The 19,033-nt window shown below is 47.0% G+C and overlaps 6 protein-coding genes across 6 annotated transcripts; 4 read left to right on the top strand and 2 right to left on the bottom strand.

The window, feature by feature from the left end:
- Positions 1–943: 943 nt before the first annotated feature.
- On the top strand, positions 944–2,665 carry PAAG_11436 (obg family GTPase CgtA; the record flags this gene model as incomplete). The annotated part of the gene is made up of 1 exon (XM_015847086.1): positions 944–2,665. One exon carries the CDS (start codon positions 944–946, stop codon positions 2,663–2,665), a length of 1,722 nt encoding a protein of 573 aa, XP_015703348.1.
- A 358-nt stretch (positions 2,666–3,023) lies between these two features.
- On the top strand, positions 3,024–4,775 carry PAAG_11435 (hypothetical protein; the record flags this gene model as incomplete). The annotated part of the gene is made up of 1 exon (XM_015847085.1): positions 3,024–4,775. The coding sequence occupies one exon, from the start codon at positions 3,024–3,026 to the stop codon at positions 4,773–4,775; it is 1,752 nt and encodes a 583-aa protein (XP_015703347.1).
- Positions 4,776–5,127: 352 nt separating this feature from the next.
- On the bottom strand, positions 5,128–9,491 carry PAAG_02163 (acetyl-/propionyl-coenzyme A carboxylase alpha chain; the record flags this gene model as incomplete). Its single annotated transcript, XM_015844555.1, has 9 exons — positions 5,128–5,375; positions 5,454–5,857; positions 5,924–6,353; positions 6,405–6,558; positions 6,629–7,938; positions 7,993–8,713; positions 8,803–9,076; positions 9,179–9,298; positions 9,421–9,491. 9 exons carry the CDS (start codon positions 9,489–9,491, stop codon positions 5,128–5,130), a joined length of 3,732 nt encoding a protein of 1,243 aa, XP_015701559.1.
- Positions 9,492–10,781: 1,290 nt separating this feature from the next.
- PAAG_02162 (hypothetical protein) lies at positions 10,782–11,590 on the top strand (the record flags this gene model as incomplete). The annotated part of the gene is made up of 2 exons (XM_015844554.1): positions 10,782–10,888; positions 10,954–11,590. 2 exons carry the CDS (start codon positions 10,782–10,784, stop codon positions 11,588–11,590), a joined length of 744 nt encoding a protein of 247 aa, XP_015701558.1.
- Positions 11,591–12,378: 788 nt separating this feature from the next.
- PAAG_02161 (hypothetical protein) lies at positions 12,379–14,988 on the bottom strand (the record flags this gene model as incomplete). Its single annotated transcript, XM_002796227.1, has 1 exon — positions 12,379–14,988. One exon carries the CDS (start codon positions 14,986–14,988, stop codon positions 12,379–12,381), a length of 2,610 nt encoding a protein of 869 aa, XP_002796273.1.
- Positions 14,989–17,443: 2,455 nt separating this feature from the next.
- On the top strand, positions 17,444–18,873 carry PAAG_02159 (hypothetical protein; the record flags this gene model as incomplete). Its single annotated transcript, XM_002796225.2, has 4 exons — positions 17,444–17,586; positions 17,702–17,796; positions 17,890–18,698; positions 18,772–18,873. The coding sequence occupies 4 exons, from the start codon at positions 17,444–17,446 to the stop codon at positions 18,871–18,873; spliced, it is 1,149 nt and encodes a 382-aa protein (XP_002796271.1).
- Between the last annotated feature and the right edge of the window lie 160 nt (positions 18,874–19,033).

The following is a 19,033-nucleotide window of genomic DNA, read 5'->3' as shown; positions in this document are numbered from 1 at the left end:
GTGACAAGACCTGACTGGCTGACGATAGATTGGCATCTTTCCTTGTTCTGGGAACACTGAAACCACTATTAGAACAGCAGCCTTCACTGTGGAGTGCAGCATGGGGATGATCAGATCTGATGGAAGATAACAATGATAATTGAAAATGAAACTAAACCCAAAGGCGAATAACTTCTACACTAATTGCATTCCATTAACATGTTCCCAACGGCGATGGAACACCTTATATCCTTTCATTTCCCGCGCAAACAATCGGTCATAGCCCAATATGTCAACGTCACTCTCATTTCTTCCGTCCCTTCATCCTGGGCCAGGTCCGGTACAGTATCCAGCGCGACTTCGAACATCTTGCCGATCATCCAAACATACAATATTGAGGCTACAGCGTACGAGGAACTAGACCCCCTTAGGCCGTCAATTTATTGTATTCCGAATTCAATTGAAGCCTGTTGCCAGAGCAGCAAAAACTATGTAGCAGTGTCCATTGACACATAGGAGAAAAGTTTCAGCTTGCACCCAATGCAGAATAATACATCGTCTGTATTTGTATTTAAGATGAAAACAATAAAAATTTTAAAACTGACAACAACATGAAAATTTGTCTCACCAGTCGGACAGGTTTCTTATAGAGATGTTCGTTCGCCAAGTTCCTGTTGTTATGTCAACATTCTAGAAGCCTTCCAAGATTCCAAGCCAAGTCACGTGGACAAGAACCTTCAGCTCTGGAAATCTTTAACGTCTTCTCTATCGGATAGCGAAGATGAAACTGTATTGAAGATCATCTCACAGTTCGTTTAGGCGGTTATGAGGCTAATTACGAGTGCTCAAGCTATGAAATCGACTCCAATGAATCGCACCACCCATCATTGCGCGTCCAGGGCTGGGGTATCAATTCTAATCTAACTCTGGGTCGCTCGTACTCAAGACGAGTTTATAAAGGAAAATGAACTGGGGGAGCGGCGTGTCGCATTTAAGACAGACCCTGATACCATTTCTCTATCACGCGTCGTCAAAGTCTGTACCCGCGTCTAGCCTGACAACAGTTTCCAGAGCCACCAAGTTTCTGCGGCACTCTTCTGCCGTCCCCAGACGACTTACCAGCACGTTGCATACGACCAGCGAGACGGGATCTCGTGAAACAAAATTTTTCGGGGAGGAATCTCTAAACACCAATCACCTAAATCCTTCTCCGTCCGATTATTCCCGTTCAGTTTTCCAAGACCGCTGCACATTAACTCTGTATGCGGGCTCAGGGGGCAATGGATGCGTTTCATTCCTTCGAGAAAAGTACATTGACGATGGGCCAGCGAACGGAGGGGATGGTGGGAGCGGAGGAAATATTTATATACAAGCAATTGAAGGCCAAACTAGTCTCCACAAGCTAGCTAGACGTGGGGTAATCAAAGCCGGACATGGTAGGAGTGGCCAAGGGAAGTCACAAGGAGGACAGCGGGGAAAAGATGTGCTGTTACAAGTACCTGTCGGGACAGTTATTCGCGAAGTTGGACGGTACGATCCTTCAGCCGAGGAAGAGCGATTTGTAGCACAGTTGATCCGGGAGAAGGGAAAGGAAGAAGGACTGCGCGCAGCGTCTGAACGACGGGAACGATGGGTATTTTATCCCGGCTCCCAACCGTCCGATTTCTTCACTGAACAATTTCCGATCCTACCACCAGCACGCCGCTCCGCCCTTGCTGCGTCGCAGCCCAGGGCACCAATTTATCTTGATCTATCCGAGCATATGCAAGATCCTATTTTGCTTGCTGCGGGGGGTGTTGGCGGGCTAGGGAACCCGAATTTTGTAAGCAACACAAATCCGAAGCCCAGGTTTGCAACCAGGGGCGAAAAGGGTATTAAACTGGAGCTTGAGTTCGAGCTTAAATTACTAGCTGATGTGGGCCTCGTCGGATTACCGAATGCGGGAAAGAGTACTTTGCTACGTTCAATTACCAATAGCCGGACACGAATTGGGAACTGGGCATTCACTACTCTCTCTCCAAAGATTGGAACTGTTGTCATCGATAATCACTCTGTGCGCCCTCTTATCGAGCCAAAGCCAGGGTGCCCACGTCGTACGAATTTCATCATCGCAGATATCCCAGGATTGATAGAAGGAGCCCATCTCGATAAGGGCCTCGGACTTGGATTTCTTCGTCACGTCGAGCGAGCAGGAATTCTTGCATTCGTCATCGATCTCAGTGCAGGAGACGCCGTTCAGGCCCTTAAAGGGCTTTGGCGAGAGCTGAACGAGTACAGCCGTCTTCAAGACCGCGAATTAAATCTAAAAACACAGCATCGGCTCATCTCATGGACCCCGCTGGATCATAACTCATCAGATCAGTCTGAAGATTGTTTTGGCTTGCCACAGGTTGCCCCACCCACCTTGGTCCCGTCGAGAAGGGACGTCTCAGCCAAGAGTCTTCCCCCAATATACACCAAACCATGGCTCGTTATCGGGACGAAAGCAGACCTTCCATGCACTCAAGAGAACTTCACCGCTCTCCGTTCGTATCTGGAAGCAGTAGAAAAGGGCACCCACGAGCATCCTTGCGGTAAGCAGAATGCATGGAGTGGCAAGCTTTTCTCCATTCCTGTCAGCGCCATCAACGCACAAGGGGTCAATTCCATTCCTGAGAAGATTGTACGACTGTTAGATGGTTATTAATGTAATTTATCTACGGTGTTTGGAGCCCTGATCCGAACTTTTGCGTTTCAGGGGTTTTCATAGATTTATTGTTAACTTCACCCAATAATACTGCATAGACTTCTTCTTTTAACCTTTGTATTTCTTCAAGATATTGGTATTGGAACAGCTAATTTATATTTTACTACATATTTGTTAAGGGTTCAGATTCCTGTATTGGAGTACGTGGGGAATAATTAACTTCCATTGAGTAGAAAATTATATATTTTGTTTGGACACATGGACATCATCGTGAATCCAACTTCAACTTCGGACACATCAATTAGTAGCTGCCACTCCTCCTCCTCTTCCTCAGCCACCTCGATCAGCAACACAATCAATGCAACATCTGATCCGTTCAGCGCTATGCATCATCTCATCTCCATCCCTAGATGACCCAATCTGCGAGTGTTTTGGTGGCGACACCGAAAAGCTCATTGCTTCCCTTCTCCGGGAAACAAATGGTACTCTGTCCCTTGCGGATCAAAAGCTACGCGTATTTCCCTTCAAAGACGTGAAGGTTTGCTGGAGACGATTGTATACGGATGCCAGCATTGTCAAAGTATGCTATGAAATAAAAAAACATCTATACGACGATGAGATCGACGAGCACAAACAATCAGCATCACCAGATCAGCAGAAAAATGATAACGAGGCTCCCCACAACAAACATGAACATGAACATGATGACAATGAGCTTAGGAGGATCAGCCCAGATGCCCCATGGCTATCACCTACCATCCATATTCTTGACAAAGCACTGATCATGACTGGTGCTCCGCGCAGAGAGTCGCTTATTGAATGCCTAATATCGTGCTTACAATATTTGACCAGTCCTCCCACTGCGAGATCACTGATAAATGACCCCAAATTATTCAGTGCACATTTTGATGTCGAGCAACCACAAAGACACCCACCGGGAAAACGCAGAAAATTAACGACCCCCTCTCTTTTCCCCGCTGACAGATCTCCAGCTCCACATCTCGAGCATCCTGTCCCCCGTGTCCCAGCGCCATCTCTTGAAAAATTTACAGAACACATGAACACCATTCGCACGCCATTAGTGATAACGAATGCAGTGAACCACTGGCCGGCACTCTCCACGCGACCCTGGTCTTCTGCAGATTACTGGGCACAACGGACATACGACGGGCGGAGGTTGGTTCCCGTTGAAGTGGGCCGGTCATATACGGATGAAGGGTGGGGACAGAGAATCATGCCGTTTGGAGAGTTTGTGAAGGATTATATATGGAGGATGGGGAGAGGCGGTGATAACACGGACGGGAAGGCAAAAGACTGTGATAGGCATTATCCAACGGATTGTGGAGATTCAGGCGGAGGGGAAGACCAGACGGGCTACATGGCGCAGCACAATTTACTGGCGCAAATACCCGCGCTGAGGAAAGATATTTGTATACCGGACTACTGCTACACGGATCCGCCAGAGCCGGAGCAGGGAACGCCTGTATACGAGAAAAGATTACTCGAGAGACAGGCCGAAGGGAAGAAGGATAAGTCGATAAATGGTCACAGAAGAAAATCGGATAATGAATATCAAGAACAAGATCAGGATCATGCAGAATCTACCTCTGGTAACGAGGATGATGAAATCGAAGCGGACGACGTGAAATCTGAACCGATCATCAACACATGGATAGGCCCTTCGTGGACGATATCACCCTTACACCATGATCCATACCATAACATCCTAGTGCAAGTCGTTGGTCAGAAATATATCCGGCTTTACTCACCTCATACTCCCGCGTCGCAAATTTATCCTAGGGGCATGGAGGTTGTTAATCCTTCCCCAGAAACAAAGCCACCACATGGCGAAGACAAAGGAATAACCAAGGAGGCAGAGACGCAAGGTCAACAAATAGATATGTCCAATACATCGCAAGTTGACCTGGCCGCTATTGAGCTTTCTCCTGCCGAGTTGGAGACCTGGGAGTTGATGTGGCCTGGTTTCTTGGATGCGGAGTATGTGGAAACGGTTTTGAAAGAAGGAGAGTGTTTGTATATACCAATTGGCTGGTGGCACTACGTTCGCGGTCTTCAGGCCGGGATCAGTGTGAGCTTTTGGTGGGGTTAGCCACGATTGAGGTTTTCCTAAAGGTGGCTACGGTTTGTCGGATGTTCTGGATAATCCTTTTGAAATCAATCGAGGATATTTTTTAATGATATAATTCTGATTACCAATTTGATTAGAAGCAATGGGCTTGGTCATTTCATTTTATATCGCGATGCAAGTGATGTGGCCTATCAAACAAGAGTGTATAGCATCGGATACAACAGGTATTCTTCCAACGAACCGCGGAGTCTCACAAAACTGGCCCATAAGAAATACCTAGTTATGAAAAAGTAAATCAAACTAGCATTTTAACTAATAGTTAAAACGCCGGTAAGGAAAACGATACATAGTCGTTGCCCAATCGAACCCTTCCCTAAGCTTTCTTCGGCCCGCTCCGCACCAAGAACAGCGTCTTGCCTGCTTCAACTGTGTCATTTGGTTTGATCAGGATCTTTTCAATCGTCCCTCCAACAGCGCTGGCATCAGCACGCACAGCGATCTCTAGCTTCATAGCTTCCAGAATTGTCACAACTTGTCCTGCAGTCACTTTGTCTCCCTCTTGAACTTCAATTTTCCACACATTGGCGCTGAGGGGTGCTTCAATTGTAGAAATATCGGGATCTACGCAGAGTTGGCAGTGAGCCTACGACTCGAAGGGGAATAATATAACGAAATGGAAAAGATAAAAAGGTCACATACCCTGCAACAAAGCCTCCACGGCATCCATCGGGATTTCATTCGCCTCCTTCTCCGCTGCCCAGCGCTCCAACAGTTCATTTTCAAGTTTAGTCATTTCAGCCTGTGCTTGCTTTTGTCGGGCACGAATCATAGCTACTTCGTCCTTGGTGCTCTCCAGCAATCGATTATGCTCTGCCATATCGAATTCGACATTCTCCCATTTGTATTGGTACCTGCCGCTGTGGAATAAAGCCATATCTTTTTCGTACTCTTCTTCCGACACTTTGTAAAATGTGATTTGATCAAAATCTTCAAAGAGCCATGGTTTTTCTGGAGAGTAGCCAGCTTTGGAACCTAGGATGTCAACTCCAGGGATGGACATGCCGGTCAGTTGGTAGCCTCCTGGCGATTCAACGTTATAAAGGCTTTTACCATTAGCTTTGTTGTTCCAATGAATCAAAAGAAGGGAATGTATGGGCTATTTGACTCACGCCATGCAAGAGCCTCCCCATGACACCTGTCCTTCAGGTGTGAAAACCCGGCTTGGATTCATCTTTGGACAGTTCATACGATGGCGGGGGTCCACCGGGAGTGACAATGGCAGAGCAGTAAAGAATCCTACCGCGACAACCATGAAGCTGGCAGTAAGGTAAATATTCTCGAACTCTTGGCGCGTAAAAGCGTTGTTTTTCGCGACGAAGTCCATATTGTCAGGAAGGTATGACGCGTATGGCCGTTGGGTTTCCATGTAGCGTTGTAGAGCGGCGGTTTGTCTCTTGCTCTCGAAGGTAAGGGGGAGTTTGAAGAGACGGCTGGGCATCTTAACCTGGCTTAGATCCCCGAGCTGTACCTCGAGCTGACATAAATACTTAATCAACTTCTTTTGAGGGATTTTCAAGCCATCATAATATAGAGAAAGAGCTACGTCGAGTCAGTTAAAATAGTACATAGCAAACTTCAGGCCAAACTTACAATTGCCGCAGCCAACTGTCCCAATCAATCCTGTAGAGAATGTAATCTCTCCCTTTCCTTCTCTCAGTGCTTTGATGAGGGCGGTGACTCTGCAACGGTGGTTGAGGTCAAAGGCGCCATGTCCGTAATCGATGAGAATATAGTCGTCACCCCCCTGAAAGAGTGTTAGAAAGTTAGTAGAAAAAAGTACGGAGAATCTGCGAAGAATAGTTGCATAAACTTACCTGTCTATAAGATACCAAAGGCTGCTTCCTTCCATTTTCTTCAATTCGATGAATAACAGCTTTTGTGCCATACCCAAAATCTTTTGACTCAGGGAGATTGGCGTAATTTAACGCTGAGACCTCCTCAAACTTGGCCTTCCCTGAGCAACACTCTGCTATGCTCTCCACAAACCTGTCAACCTGGCGCCGCAACGCAAGTGCATCATCTAGAGTAACCCTCCTGAACTTTAACGTGTTCCCAGCTTTCATTTGACCCATTCGCCAGTAATCAGCCTTCGCAACTGTCATGCTGGAAACGAAACCACCCAAATCCGGACAGTCAACAGGGAATATACATGGGTCATCACCTGTCCAGTTTAGGGTTCCAATCGGGTAACCATACTCTATAACATTGCTTGGGTGAGCGCCGCCCTCGCCACCATCAGTTCGAGCCCATTTCGGCTTTGGTCCAAGAAGTCGAATGCCCCCTCTTGCAGCATTATGAGAAATTTTCCACGTGGTGCGATATAACTCTTTAATGTTGTCAGTGAGAATATACCCCTCATCGTAAGGTCCAGCAAGTGCTAGCAGCTCCCAGTGGGATGGGTATTCTGGGATTAGAGACATGGGAAGAGAAAGCTCCCCGTGTATTTCCGGAAGTTTATCTGTGATAGATAGAAGGTCTCCGGATGCGAGCTGACGACCTTGATAACCACCAACGCCCACCATAGGCGACGTCGATTTTGAACCGAACCAGTTAGCAACGTTAGTGAATCCTCCATAGACAGCCAGATACGCCCTGCATCCGCCTCCAGTTGTTCTACCAATGCTGAGGCGTTGTCCAGCATTGATTTTAACTCTTGTCCACATTTTGAAAGGAGCTCCATCTAATTTAGCTTCCATCGGCGCTCCACAAAGAGAAACGATTGCAGGGCCCAGGAAGAGCAGTTCAGGTCCGCTAAGGGTAATTTCTAGAGCTTCGAGACCAACCGGGTTTCCCACGAGAGCGTTGGCAATACGGAACGCCAAGGGATCCATAGGACCTGAATGGGAGAATCCACGTCCGATAGTCGGGCGGCCAGGGTAGTCTTCAATGAGTGTATAAGCTCCGCCAGCAACAACATCGATCGCAGCAGGCATGTATTTGAAGGTATTCAAGAATTGGGTTAAAGTATTACCCTCGACAAACCTTGCATCTGTTAGGATAGAAGCAAGGAACTCGAGATTTGTTGGAGGCCCGCAGATCTTTGACTCGGAAAGGATAGTGAACATCCCCCTGATGGTTTCTTCTCTGGAAGGAGAGTGATACATAACTTTGGTGAGAAGGGGATCTGGTTTGATCAGCAAGGATACAGCTATCTGATATTCTGAGGATTAGATCATACCGTAATTTGCTGTCACCTTGGTTCCCCTGCGAACCCAAGTATCAAATCTAGAACCAGGGATTTCTTTCCACTGAACTTCCTGCAACACGCCAGGGGAAGGGGCAAAGTTCCTCGCAGGATTTTCAGCATACACTCGGACCTCTATAGCTGCTCCGCGGAGTGGCTTCGACTGCAATTTTTCCAGATAGGCTGCATCTAGTCCTTTCTTTCCTGAGAGCTCAGCGTTCACTTGCTTCAACATAAGCTCAACTAAGTCGACGCCGTAACATAACTCAGTGATGCCATGTTCCACCTGCAGACGGGTGTTCATTTCGAGGAAGAAGAAATCTCCTGTATCATCATCCACCAGGTACTCGATCGTTCCCGCAGATGCATATTTAGTTGATTCTGCCAAGCGAACAGCAGCGTCACACAGTTTCTGCCGTAGTTCAGGATGCTTTGTAACAAAGGGACTAGGGCATTCTTCGACGACCTTCTGGTGTCTCCTTTGAATGGAGCATTCTCTTTCACCAAAATGAATCGCTTTTCCAAGCCCATTGCCAAAAACTTGGACCTCGATATGATGACTAGATGGATAGTATCGTTCAATGAACATGCCGCCATTCTTAAACAGGGCTTCGCCTCGCGATTTCACTGTTGCAAATGACTCTCGCACTTCTTCTTCAGAATGACATGTTAATAAGCCCATTCCTCCTCCCCCAGCTGTAGCTTTCAGCATAACCTAAAAGACATAATTAACCCTTGACCCGCCCCCTTAAGTGTATGATCTGATCTAAGAAGAGTATATTATATAGAAGGAGGGTGCAATACCGGAAAGCCAAGCTTCTTGGAGGCATTAACCGCCTCTTCCTCATCTTTAACAAGGGACTGAGTTCCGGGTACAATTGGGACACCAGCATCGATAGCAAGCTCCCGAGCTCGATGTTTCAAGCCAAAAGCTTCAATGCTCTCAGGACTAGGCCCAGCAAAGGCGATCCCCGCCTCTTTGGCCAGCCGAGCAAAGTCAGTATTCTCGGAAAGGAAGCCATATCCGGGAATAATGGCATTGGCTTTGTACTGTTTAGCAACGTTGATGATTTGGTCTCTTCACAGGGAGCTGTTAATAAACGGCCGTAATTCGACACATAAAGTCATAAAATTCACGAGCCATAGAAACTATGGACCTGTGCAAAATGGTGATTCATACCCGTCAACATAAGCTTTTGTTGGAGGTCCTTCAAGCAGCACCGATTCATCGGCTAAGGAGACATGGGTAGATATAGCATCGGGCTCTGTGTATACTGCGACTGTTCGAATATTTAACGCCCTTCATTTCATTCATATATTGTCAACCAATGTTATTCCATGTCCAGGAATCTTTCAATGGCAATGGTATTTTACAAGGGAATCCAGGCTATTCGACAGATAACCGTTTATTTGAAAACTTACTTGGCAGTTCTGATAATCCTCACGGCGATCTCTCCACGATTCGCAATGAGAATAGTCTTAAGTGAATCCATGGTGTCGTCGGTGGATGGGAATGTATCAAAACGATTGGATTCGGAGGATGAAAGAGAAGAAATGAATCTTGGATCTTCTTCAGCCAAAAGCAGGCGGATGGCCGTGGTTTAACTGTCCGTTCCATTTCGGACAATTATAAACCGGCTCTCCACGAAGGTTATGATCCTCAAGGGGGGGTTTTAGGCTCTTGAGTTGCAGTGCGCTTCGACTGTTCCTCAGATTTACCAGAGAATTAACTATCCAACCAGGTCACAGTGGCGTGTCGGAAACATGGCAGCTACCCCTCAGTCTCCCAGGTGGGGTGCGATCCCATGGAGAAATAAGGAGGTGGGGGGAGAGAAGGTGACGGATATTTTTGTAAAAACATAGGCTCCGAACTCTGAAATAGCTTTGCCAACCGGATGGTCCTTGGTTGAACGGGCGGGGTTGTTGCTGGCGGTAGTTCTCATAGGCAGATCCAACCACTGCCGCTGCCGAGAGATCCTCCAAAAGTGGCTGATATTTCCCACAACCCCATGGTATGCTATAACTATGCATCTGCATGGGTTAGAATGGTTCGGCCATAGCTCATCTTTGGTGATGCCGATATTTGATTCGATGTCCCCAACCCGAAACTTTCTTTGTCCCAGGAATCAGGTATCCATCCATGTCTTCTGCAACCCCCTCCCTGGATTTAGAAGTGCGGGGACGTAAAAAAGGTTTATGCTAAACTCAAGTTTGCCTCCACCTTTGATATTCGCAGAGAAATTGGTCTGGGGTTGTGGCATGTTATTTCCATTTTCCGGACTTTGTCAACTCACATAACTATCTTACATCAACGCTGTCAATTGGAGTTACAACTCGAGGTATACAGCCATAGTCACCGTGGCCAAAACGGCAATCAAATTTTTAGATCAATATAGACTACGAGACATCTTCTACGATAAGATCCACGCAGCATGGCGCCCATCAAGCACAAGGCGCTGATCAATTGTGATATGGGAGAAGCTGTATATACATACCACCCGTACCCCACCCCACACTACTCACTCTCCCCCCTTATTCTACTTTCCCAGAAGCGAATTACAGATTTGGAGAGCGAGAATAGTGAATACGAATGGTTAACTGGTAGTATCTCATCATCTAGTATGGCAATTGGGCATGCGGTCCAGACCTTGAGCTTCTCCCAATGATTGATCAGGCAAATATTGCCTGTGGGTTTCATGCCGGGTAAGCATTTCATCATGTCCCCTTAATGCATTTGGGCCAATGGCACATAGCGTCCCCATCTCTCCTAAGAGCCATACTCTATGGCCTGGAACCTGAAAACGGAGGAGAGAGGGGAAGGGCGCAAGATAGCCTTGAAAGAGAAAGGCATATACGATGCAAATCCAAAACTGAAGATTCAGTGCAAAATGTAAGAACGATCAAAGGCTAACATGAGTTCCAAACATATCCATTTATATTATTACATCTTAAAAGTGACCCTCTCATCATGATGGAAGCTGTCCGGAATTGCAAAGCACACAACATTAAAATCGGCGCTCACCCGGGCCTCCCGGATCTTCAAGGCTTCGGCCGCCGTGAAATGAAACTCTCCCCGGAAGAACTTACGGCCATAACCGTCTACCAAGTCGGCGCCCTAAAAGGGTTCCTGGACAGAGAAGGCGTGCCACTACACCATGTCAAGCCTCATGGCATCCTGTACGGCATGATGTGTCGCGACTACGAAGTGGCCAAGGCTGTGATGCTCGGGATCCCCAAGGGTATCCCCGTCTTCGGCCTTGCAGGCACCAATATGGAGAAAGCTGCGAAGGATTTGGGTATCCCGTTCTGGGCAGAACTTTACGGTGATGTTAAATATCGGGCGGATGGATCTTTGGTAATCGATCGAAAGAAGAAGCCGTGGGATCTGGCGGATGTGGAGAAACATGTCACACAACAGGTGCGGACGCAGTCTGTGACAGCAGTTGATGGGACCCAGGTCAACCTGCCCATGGGGGATTACCCGGTTTCCATTTGCTGCCATTCCGACTCTCCCGGGTGTGTGGGCATCATTGGGAAAACGAGGGAGGTGGTGGATAAGTTTAACAAAGATAGGGAAGCGGGGATTGTGTAGAGGGGAGGGGCCATGTGTGTCTGAACGCTATGGATTTTTACCCTAACTTCTTTGTTAAGAGTGAAGTAACTAGTTAACTACCTGCTCGTGTGGCATGTGTACATAGGTTTGCGGCCTTCGTTAAGGAATCTTGGAGCAGTTGCCGGTTTCTTGGTTCCGGTTGGTTTCGGTGAGAGCAGTCCAAGGGACCAGTGTTAAATTAACTTTGTTGTCAAATCGAGAGCCTGTTGGTCTGGTTATTGTAAAAGCATCCCATTACTATACAGCGGGGTTAATAATGGGCACATATATATTAAGAAAATCCCAGCCTTTCCGATCTCTCTACCTCTGTCTTGCTTACGCGAACGCTTGCCTTGCGGATCCATTGGATCTGCCTGCTTTACAATATTCATATCATTTTTCAAACTTCCAGATATTTTAACTGCAATATGAGGATGGCGGTAATACCCAATAAAACTAAGCTGATTAATAATTGAACTTGATAACTAACTATAAAGAGAGCTAACCAAGGAGAGGGTCAAGAGCAGGCTTTTGGAGCGAGAAGTCAATTGAATCAAAAATGCTAAACCAGGAAACAAAACAAGCGAAGAGTCTGTTGAAATCAACCTGTCTTCCTATATATCTTTATTTTGGTCGTTTCTAATCTTTGTTTAGCCAATATTTTTTATCGTTTCCATACATGCAAAAGTTAAACTGTGTAGATTGTTGATACAATCTTGTGAGATTATTTCCCTAGTCTCTTCCTATGGTTCCTCCTCCGAGGTGGAAAAATAAAAATAAAAATGATGCTAGTTCATATCAAAATGGTCATCGAAGATATTCCGGAAGCAGGGTTCATTAGACCCTGACGCAATATTTGTTCCAGACACAGATATAGCTGGCGCAGGGATATCTATTGGCATGGAAGATGGCATTTTGAACGAAAGGTGACCTCTGCTGTTCATAGCTCCTACTTTAGCGGTGATTGTGGTACCTCCAGGTTCAAATGTATCGATATGCATATCATCGAAATTCGCGCCTAGATCTCCATTAACACTATCGGACGGATATTGGCGGTACTGTGAGTCAGTACCAATATGAGCAGTTGGATTGAATCCGACAGTGACCGGTGCGGAAGAAGATATTGTATAAGAAGTCGTCAAACCTAGCCAGCCGCCTGCGATTCCGGTTGAACTGACACCTACACTCCCAGTGGCACTGCCCATGAAACTGCCAAGGACACTGGGCGCGCCAGAGCTGAAAACATTGCTGTCGAACGCTAGACTATAAAAACCGGAGCTATTGAATCCCGAATTACTCAGGTTTGATGTTATGGCCATAAGCTTATGCCTGGGTGGTTGAGATAGCCCGGGAGCAGCAAACGGTGGTTGCATCCCTAAGTCATCTAAATGGATGTTGTCAACTTCTGGTGAATCGCAGAGGCCGCTATCTCGTTTCAGAATGGAGAGCCATATCGGGTTGTCAGCACAGGTTTGGTTCCACGGGTCGTCACATCCATAAACGACCTTTCGGGCTTCGTTTTGGAGCTCACTATCCGTAGGGATGATGCCACGCGCAACCTCACGACTTATGTACGCAGCAAGCTGGATCTGGAGGCGGCGGAAACAGTTCGCGTCTTCAGGGATGGGAATATTAGATGAATCGCTAATAGAGCCTGGATAGGATGCTATCCTTTCGGCAACATGGCTGTATTTCGTTGCTGCAGGTTTAGCAACCCATGGATTTAGTGTGTTTCTCTCTTGGGCGATGAGAAATGGAGGTATGCTATTCTCGACAAGCCGTTGAACGAAGGGCTCAAAACCCCAATCGCCTTTCCACTGTGACATGTCAGTGCCAGCTTTGAAGTGAGCGCTAAGATGTTCAACGCGATCTTTCCATGTAGTAAAGGTGGAGGAGCAGAATCCACAGCACGATTTGATCTTGGTAGTAGCACTTTTCCAGTTTTCCATCCAAGGACTGAACTTTACAGAATGCATCAAGCGAAGATGTTGAGTAAGATGGTCTTTCCGATAGAAAGTCCGTTCATGGATAGACTTCTCTTGGCAAGCATTGAAGTTATGCGCCTCAAGATGGTCGATATCGGGATTAGTACTTTTGCAGAACGCACAGACAATCGCACCGTTCAACGATATTGCACCTCCTTGTGGCGTACATGTCCATTTATCCAATGCAAGATGCAGCGATTTCTCATGTCGCTGCCAGTCATACTTCGTTGTAAATGAATCAGCACAAAAGGTACACTGGAAAATTCTGGCGGCACGAGCTTTTTGAAAGGTGTTTTGCCCTACTACAGACCTGTGACGGCGTCGGCGGCGTTCTTTTGAGTCCGCGGAGTTAAACGAGGAGCGAGACGAACGATGGGAAAATGCAGATGCAAATGACATGTCGGAGGTACTGGACTTTGTTGTTTCAAAGCTGTAACTACTCACCGACGGAGCTGGCATCAAGTTTGAGAAGCTCGAGCCATCGTTACTGGACCCTGTGTTCCGAGAGTGCGACCGGACACGACTGCCACTTGATGAATTTCTCTCTGGAACGTAAGGAGCATTGGCCATGGCTCGAATAATGGCAGTAGCCGATGCAGGTTCGTGCTCAGGGGGAGAATGCTTCCAACGCTCAAGGGGAGTCAAATCGGTGATATCAACACCTGGAGCTAATTGTTTCCGTGGAATATCGATAGGCCCGGTAGGTCGAGGAGAGCTGGCACGGAGACTGGGCCGAACTTTACCCCGACGACGGGCATTTGCGAGCCAATTGCAAATCTGGCTTCGCTTTAGACCAGTCTTTATTTTCAATTCGTCCTTTTCCTCGTCTGTCGGATAGGGGTGGCCGGCATTCTCCGTTAGCCACGTCTTTAGAACCCGAAGAGCTTCTCGAGAAAATCTAGCACCAGTCTTTCGACCTTTTGAATCTGTGTCTTCGAATGCCGAACCGCCAGCGCCGCCTTTAAAGGACCGTAAAGCTTTCTTGCCGGTGAAACCGCCGATTGGCACGTAGCTGTCTTCAGACACAACATGTAACGTATCCAGGCCCTTTTCATGGGGCTTTGTCCGGGTAAAACTGCATTCACGGTACAAAGAGATGCAACATGTGCAGCCGTTATTTCGCATCACGCCCCGCTTAGCCATGAAACAGTCGAGGCCGCGAGCGCGACAGAGACCACAGGGCTCTGTAGCGCGAGTGACAGGAAAGACACCTTTATCGAATAAACTTATGAATGGTTCATTTTTCCCCTTAGCCTCATCTGTCTGCACGGCTGAGGCTCCAGTAGGGAGACCGAGGTCCTTATAAAATACTAAGGAGTCATACTGCGCCACGATATCAGATTCGTCGATGACAGGGCTGTCATATGCCACATAATCTTCCTGAGCAGCTTGTTCGAAATCAAAGTACTCCATGGTACAATTCGGAGCTGCAGGAGCTGAACGTTTCCCCTGGTATTTGGTCTAGGTTTGGGAAACAGGAGTGAAGATGACGCCCCAGAAGGCAATGCGAAATCGCCAATATGTTCACGGTCATATGAAATAACTAATGATGAAACATATCAAAGCGTTCTGGATATGAAGAGCAGATGGTGTTGAAGGAGGAAGTATTTGCAAGGGACACGCAGAGAAGAAGAGAGAAAGAGGAATTGGAGTCAGAGAGCTTTATGTTTGTCCAGGTCTGCATGGGTCCCACACTACCCCCCCCGCCAGGTTGACCGGGTTCGGTTTTAGGATGACCTTTCACGGAGAGTGGCAGTGGTGTGTATTCTACACTAGAATCAGATCCCTCATGCGGGATCAGATACTTGGAATCTGATGGCGAAGACTCGGGAGTCAGAGAGGTGATATTTAGCCCGATGCAGCAACCCAGCTAGTTTCGACGTCAAAGATAATGGGCCATGGCTAGAATTGACACAATTGAGATTCTCCACTTTGTTTCGCAGTATGGAGCTTCATGATCACTCGTCCGATAGCAACGTGTTGCTTTTCTCCAACTTGCTTAACCTTGCCAGTTTATTGTTGCAGCATCCGAGAAATGGAATAACCAAGGTCTCAGAGACAACAAACAGAATGGACTATCCCATTTATTTCATGCAGAGCTATCTTTATCCAAGTCAGGTTGGAGATGAATTTCACGACTTCACAAGGTTGCGGGTGAGGATGTTGGCTGTTCGCTTCAGCCGCCCGCCTGGTCTTTAGGTAACTAATTAATCACCCTACAGTGACCCCTGTCTTTTCTTTACGCCCTTCCCTTGACATCCAGCCCAGCGCTTAGCCTAAGCGGGGCTAGCTGCTGCCCTCTGCGGCTTAGCCTTGCCAAGCTTCTGCAGACCGTGGATTAATAATACTGGAGATGACCGGCCCTCATCCTGATAGTTAAACCAGGACAAAACCAGGACAAACAAGCGAGCATGCATCGGCACGGCCATCAGGAATCAATAATAATGCCAACGATATCTCAAGTTTGAAAACTGGTCCAGTCTGCTGATCAGGAAAGACGCCGCATCCTGGAATACGAATACGTTGAAAATTCAATGCGCCATGCATGGTTGATGATGTTCATTAGCTTTCTATATGATAATCCCCCACATTGTTCTTCTCGCCAACATATTCAGTTCAACCGGACCCTCACTCCGGTCTCGGAGCCCCGTATGAGTGAAACATTTCCGCCTTCTATCCTGCACATAGGGTTGGATTACGTGCTTCGGCTAGTGACAGCCGAACCCAGACCTCCAAGCTCTCTATGAGGCTCTTTTTAGTGTTTCGGATAACTACCCGTCGAGAAATGTCATGGATGACGTCGTTTTGCTCAAGCATCTGCTAGGACATCTCAAAAGGTCTAGCTATATATGAAGTTATCCTCTTCATACACAAGACGGTAGCGACAATGGCCCTTCCCTTGAAAAACGTCAAGAGTGGGATATTTTCTTCGTTTGCCAACTTCGCATGGATTACTCCTAGCCCAGGAAGCAAGCATGGAAGTGAGGAGATAGGAGTCTAGTTTATCATTCCTATCGTTCTGATGCATGAACCTGTCCAAGATTGTAGATATAAGGTATTTCAGTAATCGAGCTTGAAGGGACTAGGTAAGTAGTCAGTCACCGGCTAACTTGACCAGAAACATTGGCATGATCTCTGGGCTGTTGCAAAACGACTGAGGGAAAACGGCACTTCTTTCGAGCATTGGGAGGAGAATGAACATCCACTCTGCACATAAGGCTATTCAACAGGACCAATGGAACCCAAGGGAATTAGGTTAGCCTCAACCCACTCGGAAGATACGTCAATGGGAGATTTTGGGGGTGATTTCTTTTACTCTTCGGAATATTTCAGGCCAATCGAGGACGACTGCGTCTTCCACTTTGCAAGGTCGACCCAGAGCGATGCAAGCGAATTTACCAGTTTTCAGCCACGCTTTGGTATCAAGATACTTTCGTGGAACAGTGAGGATGATTTGAACCATAGAGCTAATAGTTACTGATGCTGGCCAGACGCATAATAAAAACTGTTTGGGCTTTTCTTCTTCTTTTACTTTCAGATCTGTTTTCTTTTTCGGACAAAGTATAGAGGAGGCCCTTGGGAAATATGCCTCTCTGGATGGAAAGCATTGCAACTCCTTGTCTGCTTTGATTGCTCTTATCAGCTTTTTGATGACTCTTGTTCTATGTCATTTACTGCTGATATACAATATAATAGAAACTAAACCAATGTCAGAATTTACCATGGAAACACCGGACAGGCCGATGCATTAAAATTGTAGTCAACACCTCCGGTAAATGCGAGATGGCTTTGCGAAGCTGAAAATGAGATTGCAACGACAGCCTATTTCGATCTCTCTGCGTTGTAGCCAAATGGTTCTACCCCCTGAATGCCAAGACTATGTATGATCCACCACGTCGAAGAAGCATCGTCGCTAAGTCTTTCCAAACCACATCTTAACGACGTAGTAATGTCGACTTATAGGCTCCCCGACATCCCCTCCCTGCGCAAACAGCAGCTTCGGCTTGAATTGTAAGTTCAGCATAAGCCTCTCACGGAATCCCCTCTCTTTTCTGGAGATATGTTCCCGATGTGGAGTGATTTGCACGAGAGCTGACGTACGATTCCTTACCATCTCTCCCCAAAGCACGAGCTTGAAAACAGCCCCTCCGCCTGGTGTTTATGTGAACATCTCACCAACAGACCCGACCTTCTGGTCTGGGGTGATTTTTGTTCAGAAAGGTATTTAATATAAATATGTCATCTGGGATTACGACACAAGAGTTATCTCTGACCATAAAGCTAACATCCAATCTGGTTCCTGTAATCGCATAGGACCTTATGCATCTGCCATCCTCCGATTCCAGCTCCGCTTTCCATCGACATATCCAGATCTCCCACCGCTAATAACTTTCACAACAGACATATTCCACCCCCTTCTCGTGCCCCTAACAACGTACACATTTAGCACCAACTCGCCGGATACAGATACCGTCAGCGCAAATGACGAAGAGCGCCTGCCTCCCGGTGGTTTTAGTCTGAGACATGGATTTCCACATTGGTTTGGAAGAGCGAGGAGGAGTGTAGCAGGTTCGGCTGCGCCGTCGCGCAACGTCAGTGGTGGTGATCTAAATGACAATCGTACGGACCAAGCACCCACCGGACAACAGGACAGCGAGCGCACGACAGAATCAGTATCAGAGGCACCCTTCAAGTGTTCAAGAACGCCAACGGGAGACTTACCTAAAGGATTAATTTCGTCGTCCTATCCTCATGCGCGTGTATCTCCGGTGCCGGCGGGGTTGCCACATTGCTGTAGTCCTGGAACCGATGTTCCAGTTCTGGAGTTGCTCAACTACATTCGGTCGACATTTGATGATGAAGCGGTGTTAGATTCTATCCCCCTGGAGGCAGCTGGAAACCCTGGAGCTTGGCATGCATGGCGAGCTCATCGGGGATTGGGAACTAGGCAGGGGGAAGATGGCTCGGATGGACAGTTGAAAAAGGGCAGTCCGCAAACTCGTCGTCCTGGAGAATGGAACTGGGAGGGTGTGTGGGAGAAGAGGGTCCAGACTGGGGTTGAAACCAGTTATTTGGAATCTGTCCTCTTTGGCAATAGTACGCGAGGTGCAAGTGATGACCTTGTGAGTACAGTGGTTGGCTGATTGATTTTATTTTATGGAAGCTATATTCCGAGCGCTGATTTTTATGTCTAAGGTTCGATTTGTCAAACTTGATAACGATATACTGGCCAAAACGAAGGAGCAGATTATTTCCACTCGAAGAGGTAGTGATCAAAAACACCACGATTTTGCATAAATCTCTATCTTCTGAATGTTTAAAATACGAAACTATTATGTTTCCATGCTGTTTGTTTTTGTCCCGGCATTCATTTTTGGACTATCGTTTTGATATCCGAAATTTCAATTTTCCCATTGTGTGATTCAATTAATATATACCCATGACAGGTGCGGTGCAT

The sequence above is a fragment of the Paracoccidioides lutzii genome (assembly GCF_000150705.2).
Source record: "Paracoccidioides lutzii Pb01 unplaced genomic scaffold supercont2.4, whole genome shotgun sequence".
Classification (NCBI taxonomy): domain Eukaryota; kingdom Fungi; phylum Ascomycota; class Eurotiomycetes; order Onygenales; family Ajellomycetaceae; genus Paracoccidioides; species Paracoccidioides lutzii.
The sequence above is the reverse complement of the archived record's forward strand: the minus strand, read 5'-3'. Positions and strand labels throughout refer to the sequence as shown.